Genomic DNA, 8553 nt, shown 5'->3' on the forward strand with positions numbered 1-8553 from the left:
CCCCCACCCCAATGTGTGAGTTATAGCCAGGACTTCTTTATGTGTTGTAATTGACAAAATGGTTGGAAAGGGAAAGTGTATAAATGAAAATAGTGCAACATGTAAATTTTTGCATGCAGAATTTCTGTGAGTGCTTTTCTATGGAAGGGTTTCTGATCACGAGAAAATTGTACTGAATAAAGGAAGACTCAAGATGTGTTCTGCGGCCAGCAGACGCCTGTTGATTAGGCAAATTCTTGGTGTGAAGTGCATCTGAGTTGGGCGGGTGGCCTATCCTCCGATCGGCAGGCGTTCAGCTCGGAAGCAGAGAGGAGAGATAGTATCCGTCTGTCTGTCTCGTAGTATCAGTCTGTCTTTCCGTCTGTCCATCTGTCCGTCCGTCCGTCCGTCCGTTCGTCCGTCACTACTCCATGCGCAGCCGCGGGCGGGCGATATACTCCGCGCGTCGCGCCGGGCGTATCCCCGCGTCCCCGCGGCTGGATCGGCCTGCCCTTCGGGCGTGCCCAGCCCGCTGCCCGTCCGGAGCAGCTGCACACATTGTAGCGGTGCCCCGGGCGGGGTCAACAGCACACGATTCCCTGTCCGATAAGAAAGTAGTAGCCCCCGGCCTAGCTCTGTCGGAAGTGAAAATGGTGACGGCGGCCGCGGCCGCGCGGTTTTGTTTGCAGGCGCTTCCCGGCCCCGTCCTGGACGAGCACGCCGTCGAGGTGGGGCGTTTCGTGTACGAGGTCGGCAGCGCCCCGCTGCAGACCTTCAACTTGCCGGTGAGAGAGCGCACCACAGCTCAGCTCAGTACCTCTCTCCCTGTCTCTCCACCGAAAAGTGTGCACATTTTAATTTTCTCCCCCCGTCCAGGTCAAGCTCAACCGGAGTTTCCGGTACGTGGCTCTCGCGATAACCAGCAACCATGGCCATCCGGACTTCACGTGCGTCTACAGGTTCAGAGTTCACGGCTCGCTCGACGCTCAGGGACACGTTCACAAACGGCTCGAACACGAGACCGTTGGAAGAAACTGAAGATAAATTCGTTTAGAGTAGGAGGTGAGAGTGGCTGTTTTTCATTGTTTGTTTTATTTTTCCCTTTTAGACAGGCTTAGGTCTTTGATGGCATTTTTTTAAAACTTACTTACAACTTATTTTAAGGCATTTTATAGACTTATCAAAAGTAAGCAGTCTTTCTTGCTTTCGTGAACACATCGGTAAGCAGAAGGACAAATTAGTTGTACGAAAGGAAGCGGCATGACTAGTTCGTGGCTACGTCCATTTACATTTTAGTGAATCATATTAAAGTAGTAGAAAAAACTTTGTACCATACCTTAAGTTAACATTTTTAAAAACACACCCTAATAGAAAACTATTTGCAGACTTCAAGCGGTTTTAGTCATGCACACACAGTGCCGACGTATAGAAAATAACTAAGAAACAGATGAGCAATACTAGCTCCTGGATAAAAGACTAATAAGATGCCCAACGATACGTACGTTGTCTTGCCTTGTTTTCTTAATTCTGCGGAGAGATGGGAACTGTCGCAAGCATCACACATCATTTCGATGTACCCTAGACTCAACCGCAAATCAAATTCGTCGTATTAGAACAAGAATATAAGTTAGGCGTGAGAAAAGCAGCGTGGTTAGATTCTCAGCCACTGACATCTGAAGACTCGAGAAGACGCGGCCAGGAAAACGATAAACAGTGCTCCAAGAAAGTAATTTCCCGAAACGCTTGGTTCGGCCGTCTTTGAGCTCCTCCCGGCTATAGGGGCAGAAAGAGAGAGCGAGCTTGGCCTCGGCCAGCTTGGACTCGGCACGGCAGTGCCGCCCGGTCGGGGACGATCAGTCGGCGCTGGCGGGCTGGGGCGTGCGCCGCCCGTGCCCGTTGTGGTAGACCCGCAGGGGGGTGTACGACCCGTTCACGTTTTGCCCTGTCAACAGAGACACGCACCATGGAGAGGAGCCGAACAGTGATTTACCCCAAAGCGTGCAGGCGAGCGGATCTACTTCAAGCAGATGAGGCACAGGTCGCCCAGCATCCTGCAGCAGAGGACAAGCGTACCGGCGAGCACGGAGCGGTCGGCGATCAGCGCCCTCGCCCTCTTCTTGGAGCTGCCACCGCCGGAGGCGCCCGGGCGCAGGCAGCAGTGGTACAGCACGAAGTAGAGCACGGCCACGATGGCGGCCGCCCCGGCGCCCGCCGCGTACAGCGGCCGCAGCTGCTGCAGCTCCGGGTCGTCGGGCGGCGCCGTGTCCTGCTCGTCGTCGGGCGGCAGAGCGTCGCGCGCCAGCAGCCCGCCCAGCAGCGCGCCCAGCGACCGGCCCACGCCGAAGTGCGCCGCCACGCACAGCGCCTGGCCCGCGGCCAGCAGCCGCCGCGGCAGCAGCGCCGCGAAGTACAGCACCGCCGTCACCCACATGATGCTCAGCGTGAACACCTCGGTGGCCTCCAGCAGCAGGATCCACCACGGGCTCCACATGAGCGACAGTCCTGCGGAGAGAGAGACCAGAGGGTTAGGGGTCACTTTCACAACGACGGCCTCAGAGGCCCACACCGTACGTAACTCACCCGCGTATCGGATGATGTAGAAGGTGAAGGCGGTGATGAGGAGGTTGGAGGAGCCGCAGTAGCGGATGAGCCCCTCGCCGCGCCACATGAGCGGCACGGCGGGCAGCACGCCCACCAGCACGTTGAGGCCGAGCAGCAGCTCCGGGGTGGCGCCCCACGCGCCCAGCCCCACGTCCACGGCGCCGTCCACGTGCTGCAGGCCGCTCACGTGCCAGGGCAGGTACGAGTCGATGGCCGAGCAGAAGGCGCCGAGCAGCGCCAGCACGAGGAACAGCGCGGCCGCCTCGCAGCCCGAGCGCGTCGGCGTCTTGGAGGCGGGCCGCGCCGACGACCACCACGACGACCCGGCGCCCACCGGCATGGACCTGCAGAGGGCAGGAAGTTCAGTGAGGTGCATAGTATAGATCGCCGGTAGAAGAAGGGTGATGAATGCAACACTTACGGAGAGCAAACGAGCACCAAGGCCGCGAGGATCATGCAGGCGGTGAAGGCCAGGATGGGCACGCCGTACGGCGGCCAGCCCAGGCTCGGCGCGTCCGCCGTCGGGTACGGGCTGAGGTAGCCGGCCAGTGGGGCCGCCAACGCCGTGCCCAGCAGCCCCACGGCCATCTGCCGCCCGAGGTCCGGCTTCTGGTGGCCGGGGCGGGCGCGCGTCGCCACCACCAGGGCCGTGTCCACCAGCACCAGGGCGGCCGTCGGGAAGGCGTCGGCCAGGCAGCGCACGCCCAGGTAGCTCCAGAAGGTGAGCGCCGGGTCGCCCATGAGCACCTGGCACTGGCTCTGCGCCAGTACCGAGCCCTCCGCCGTGTAGGGGTGCTCGATGTCGCACAGCACGCGGCAGCCCGCCGTCAGCGGGTAGGGCAGCGAGCAGGCGAAGGCCTCGGCTGACGGGGAGGTAAAGGAGTCGGTTAGTTAGTTAAGTGCTTCACGGACCGGCCCGGGCCGAGCGGCGCAATAAAAGCCACGGGTGCTTGATGCGCCGTGCGTGATGCTCATCATGGGCGCCATTCCAGGCGCGCCGCGAGCGCCATGACGAGGTCACGCGACGCGACATGAGCTCACCGATGGGGTAGTGGCACCACTGCGACTGGTCCGCGTCCGGGTTGGTGGCCTGCTGCAGGGAGGCGTTGACGATGATGCCGGAGCCGCTGCCCGTGAACACGTGGCACAGCCGGACGCCCGGGCCGCCGCCGTCCGGCACGCAGATGTGCGGCGGCTCGGCGGGCCTGGCCGGCGTCGGCACGACGGTGTAGTCCGGGAGGGCGACGTCCTGGCCGCCGCCGCCACCGCCGGACCTCACGCCGTCCCCGTGGCGCGTCCGGTGGCGCCCCGCGCCCGCCGCGCCCTCGTCCGGGCACTCGTACTCGCAGTGGGTCAGGAATAGCGGGCCAACCTGCCGTAAAAGCAAACACCAAGGCGGCGTAGTGAAGGGCAGGGCAGCAGGGCAGGGCCGCTTCTAACGGCGCTCGGACCAGAGCCGGCGGGCCAGCGGCTGCTGCTTTTTTGTTGGCGTTTGCCTAGCTGGCCGGTCCGGCTCCGGTATACACTCCCCTACCTACCTGTTGCTCTGGCCAGCGGTAGCAGGCGGGCTCCATGCACCGCTCCTGCAGCACTGCCGCGCCGCTCCCGTTGCAGCTGAAGCTGACCGACGGCCTCCTCGCCTGCGGGGAAGCAGAGAGTCGGTTAACCGGGTACTGGCATTGAACCTAAACCAAGTTCCACCGTACCCTGTGCCTTCACCTTACCGGGAACCAGGTGACGGTCGGGAGCAGGAGCAGCGCGCTGTAGCAGACGGCGGCGCCCAGGACGGTGAACACGAGCAGTGACCTCAGCTTCTTGCCCTCGTCGGCGGCCTCGGCGTCCTCGGTGACCGGCGTTGCCTCTTCATCGGCGGGCTGCAGCGGCGCCGCGTCCTCTTCTTCCTCATCCTTCTTTTTCTTCTGCTTCCTGTCCTTCTTCTTCTCGGCCTTCTTGTCGTCGGGACGGCGGCGGCGCCTCTGCAGCAGCGCGGCGGCCACCAGCGGCCCGAGCAGGCCGACGAGCGGCGCGGCGGACGACACGACGCGGGCCTCACGGGCGGTCAGCCCCGCGGCGCGCATGTGCAGCGGCAGGAACGGCACCAGCGCGCCAATGCCTGAAGGAGACCGGGAAGGGACATGGTTTCAATAAGAAAGGCAATACAAAGGCGTGTCTAGATAAGGTTCCAGAAACAGAAGCCCCATTTCCCGCCGTTTCCGCATACTTGATGGCTGATTCGCCCCGCTCACTTTTGTAGTTAATTATACTGTACCGCATGCACTCGTGCGGGCGAGTTGCCTACTCGCTCGGGCTGTTAGTCGCTGAGACGATAATAAGCAAACCCGCCCACACGCGTCCGAGTACTACGAATGAGGGCATGAGCCACCCTGGTACACAATTTTTCTTGATACTGTACGTACTCCTCTATTTTTCCTGCTTTTGATTCGCGATAGCTACGTGTCCCGCTAGTTCACTGACTAGTTATAAAATGTCACAAACGGGCGTCATGTTGTGCGTGCAGACGCGCGCCTGCACGCTCGCGTTCCTCGCTAACTGGAACCCCCTGCAGCGGCCTCCCGCACCAGCCGCCTGGACGGACGCCGCGGCCGTTCCGGGAAAAGTGTTCTCGCCTCGTCTGGTTCTATTCCCGTCAATCAAACACGCAGCCACTCCCACACATGGAACCGGCGGCAGTAGGTCGGCAGCCCTTCATGTGGGGCCTGGCCTGGCCTGGCCTGACCCCGCGCCACGCCCGCGGGCCTCCTCAAGGAGGTCTGTGGTCTGCCAAGCACCGTGCCAAAAAGATTACACGACGCCACCGCCGGTCCTTCTGACGCCTCTATTCTTATACATCTGAGCGATTTGTGAATCATTTTGCTAAAAGCAAGACACTTTGTTCCTACATGCAGGCATGCGTGCTCGCCGGTGGCCTGGACTCGTCGTGCTCGGATGCGCGCGCGGCCACAGCCCATGGTGTCCGCTGACCAGCCGCCGGCACAACTTGCCGGTATAACAGAAAGTGTAGGAGGGGCGGCGGGTGGAGTGAAGCGAGTGGCGGAGGCTGCAGAACTTGGAGCGAGGCGCGCGAAACCAAGACGGGCATGGAGAGAGCAAGGCAGTGCTGGGCAGTGCCTAGTTCCGGAGAGTTCCCGCCATTACTGGGATTTCTTTTCTTTCCCCAAACTGGGACAGCAGCAGCAATGCATACATACACCACATACACGTCTGCTGCAAGTCCTCCCCCTCCTCCTCCTCCTCCCGGCCCACAATTTATCATCGGCAGTACTACAGTGGGTACTTGTTACGGATTTGTTATACCAGTTGGTTAGACCACTAATTCAGACTCAACTTTGTTTTCAATAATTTGACACTCTGCTCAACTCAACTCAACTCTATTTTTGTGATGATGAAAAACAGTGTGAAAATACCGCAGTTCTCGCCCGAGTTTCTCTGACATTGGGCAGAGCCATCAGCCATCCTCACGGACGAGCAGTGCATTTATTTGTGAGGCGGCTGTGAGGTCACCCAGCAGCAGCCCATGCATGACTCACCGGCGAAGAAGAAGAAGAGGAATATCTTGAAGGACGCGAGGCTCGGCGGCCTGGTGGCGCCGCCGGGGCCCGGGGCGGGGCCCTCCTCCAGCCTGTCGTCGACGCCCTTCTTCGCCATGTCGTCGGTCCGCTAGCGAGGTGCGCGGGGGAGGAGGCGCAGGCGTTGCCGGTCGCGACCACAACAGCCGCGCACCGCCGGTCGCGGCGCGCCTCTGCCGTTATCACTTTGGCGGCTCAAGCGCTGCGATGAGGCCCGGGGCACTGCCTGGGTCAAGCAGTTGATTAGGGCCTCCCCGCTGACATCACGACTCGGCCCGCTGACCTGGCCCGAGGCCGGCGTCCGGAGCGACCGTGACGACGACGACGTTGTTCTTCCGCTCGACCGCGGTCGTGGGCGTGGCCGCGGCCTCCGCCGCCGCCACCTCCTCGTCGGCGTCCTGGTCGGCGCAGCCGCGGCGCCTGGCGCGCACGGACGCGCGCACGCGGCGCGCCCAGTGGCGCAGCGGGCGCGTCCACTCGCGCACCCGGTAGCGCGCGGGCCGCGTCCAGAGGGTGGCCCTCCTGCGCGCGGGCTGCGTCACCCGCACCACATGGTCCGCGACGCGCCTCGTGAGCCGCCGCCCGTGCGGGTGGTCGGGCCGCGCCACGCGCCGCGCCAGCTGGCGCAGCCTCCGCGACGCGCGCCTCGACACGTCGCGCACCCCGCCCCCGCGCTCCGCGTGCCCGCCCGTGGTCACGGCCGTGGTGACCGCCGTCGTCGTCCTCGTGGTGGTCGTCAGCGACGGGACCAGCGCCGGCGTCGCCCCAGCAGCCGGCGGGACCAGGCGCGCACCGCGATCGCCCAGCCGTGCAGCGTCCAGCGGGTGCGCAGCGTCAGCCGGGCCAGCCAGTCGCGCGCGCGCTCCTTCCTCGCGGCTCTCTTGGACGGGCGGGAGCCGCTGGGGCTGCTGCTGCTGCTGGGGCTGCCGGGGGCCGCCTGCCCGCGGCGGGCCGTCTTGGAGCGGGGCGTCCTGAAAACAGAAACAAGTCGGAGGCTTATTAAGGAGAGATCGCCTTGAAAGTTAATCCGTTTTTGTTCTAAAGACTGTCTCTACTAGAAGGCAAATTCCCTCTCCCCTTCTCGCCAAATCACAGGGTGGGCACTGGCGTGTGTGGGTTTTGCTTAGATTTGTTCGGCAAATCACGGGAGCTCAGCGCCTGCGAGACTCGGGGTAGGCCACCCCGCCGTACACGCATGCACTGCAGGCGGGATGTTGCCTACCCACCAGGCGCTATGCGAGCTTGCAGAGGTTGAACTTGGCAGGTTCCCGCCTAACAGTAAACAATGGACGTGCTAGCTGGCTGGTCCCTTACATCGGGTCACCCACCCCCCACCCGCCTCCCCTAGCTCCCCTACGGAAATTGAACCAACGCATGTTTCACGGTCATCGGGAGTCCGGCCCGTCCGTCAAGACATGGGTGGCCTGCTCCTGGTCGTGGACCGGTGCGCCGGCTGTTTGTCAGCGCTTGATCTCTTCATCTCAGTCCCCTCCTCTGCTTCCTCCTCCTCTCCTTTCACCTCCTCGCCCTCCAGCTCGCCCGAACAGCGGGGGACCCAGCGCGAGCCGACCCAGTCGATCAGGCCCTGATCAGCCCATCGCCTTTGCGGCCCTGCTCGCCGCCTGACCAGGACCACGAGTTTCCACACCGCGCTCTGAACCTGGCCAGCCTCTCATTTAGATTGGCTCACTGGGTCCACGCAGCGATCTCCGTCGTGGGGGGCGGGGCCGCCTATGGGCCTCTGGGCTGGCCCACAAAGAAAGGCCCTTGACTCACTAACGTTGATACACTAAACATAATACAATGATGCCAAGTGCGACCAAACGAAGCAAAACTTGCTTGGTTACGCAAAATTCGTTAAAAATAGTAAATTATTATGGCTTTAGTGCACCAGAAAAAGAGGTAGGATTTTTCTGGCTATCTGTGTTTCAAAAAGTATCAGTTTTGGCGCGCGCGGCGTGTTTCCGCATCGCACCCACCCGCCCACCCACCCCCAGCGTCTGCACCTCACCTGTTGCGCCGTCAGTTTGGACAAAGGGACCAGGGAAGGCCTGGTCGCGCGGAGCTGTCCTGAACCTTGGCTCTGCCTCGCTCTCCTCCGGGCGGCACGCGCCTGCTGTCCTCCGCCTGTCCGTCAGGCCGTCTGTCCACCGGGCGGTTGCACTAACGGGCGCGGCGTGACGGGCGGGGCGGCGGTCACCGAGGTACTGGACACGACTTGCGGTGGTGGACAGCGGCCGGCAAACACACACGGCGCGCGCGGCAAAACCGCCGCAGAAAGACCGCGCTTGAGTCTAAAAATAGTGGAGGGGCCTGACGAACTCCTTCCATCCATCCTTGTGAACCCCGCCCCGCCCCCGTCTCACTGCACCACCCCCACCGCAGC

At 62.3% G+C, this 8553-nt stretch overlaps 2 protein-coding genes across 3 annotated transcripts in view; one reads left to right on the top strand and one right to left on the bottom strand.

Moving 5' to 3' along the window:
* Positions 1-577: 577 nt before the first annotated feature.
* Positions 578-1037, top strand: LOC127750588 (SUN domain-containing protein 3-like). The gene is made up of 2 exons (XM_052272640.1): positions 578-764; positions 856-1037. The coding sequence occupies exons 1-2, from the start codon at positions 630-632 to the stop codon at positions 1015-1017; spliced, it is 297 nt and encodes a 98-aa protein (XP_052128600.1). The 5' UTR covers positions 578-629; the 3' UTR covers positions 1018-1037.
* Positions 1038-1052: 15 nt separating this feature from the next.
* Positions 1053-8553, bottom strand: part of LOC113213958 (uncharacterized) — a 12034-nt gene continuing 4533 nt past the window's right edge. Inside the window, exons 1-9 of one of the 2 annotated variants that reach the window (XM_052272639.1) lie at positions 8179-8428; positions 6129-7138; positions 4305-4693; positions 4119-4220; positions 3622-3952; positions 3002-3443; positions 2560-2924; positions 2053-2481; positions 1053-1921 (exon numbers count right to left, since the gene is read on the bottom strand). In XM_052272639.1, coding sequence (XP_052128599.1) covers positions 1833-1921; positions 2053-2481; positions 2560-2924; positions 3002-3443; positions 3622-3952; positions 4119-4220; positions 4305-4693; positions 6129-6246 — 2265 coding nt within the window. In that variant the 5' untranslated portion in view covers positions 6247-7138; positions 8179-8428 and the 3' untranslated portion in view covers positions 1053-1832. Of the gene's footprint in view, positions 1922-2052; positions 2482-2559; positions 2925-3001; positions 3444-3621; positions 3953-4118; positions 4221-4304; positions 4694-6128; positions 7139-8178; positions 8429-8553 lie in introns of those variants that run through there. The other variant, XM_026433185.2, reaches the window with a different exon arrangement.

The sequence above is a fragment of the Frankliniella occidentalis genome, unplaced genomic scaffold (assembly GCF_000697945.3).
Source record: "Frankliniella occidentalis isolate FOCC.00 unplaced genomic scaffold, Focc_3.1 Scaffold216, whole genome shotgun sequence".
Classification (NCBI taxonomy): Eukaryota; Metazoa; Arthropoda; class Insecta; order Thysanoptera; family Thripidae; genus Frankliniella; species Frankliniella occidentalis.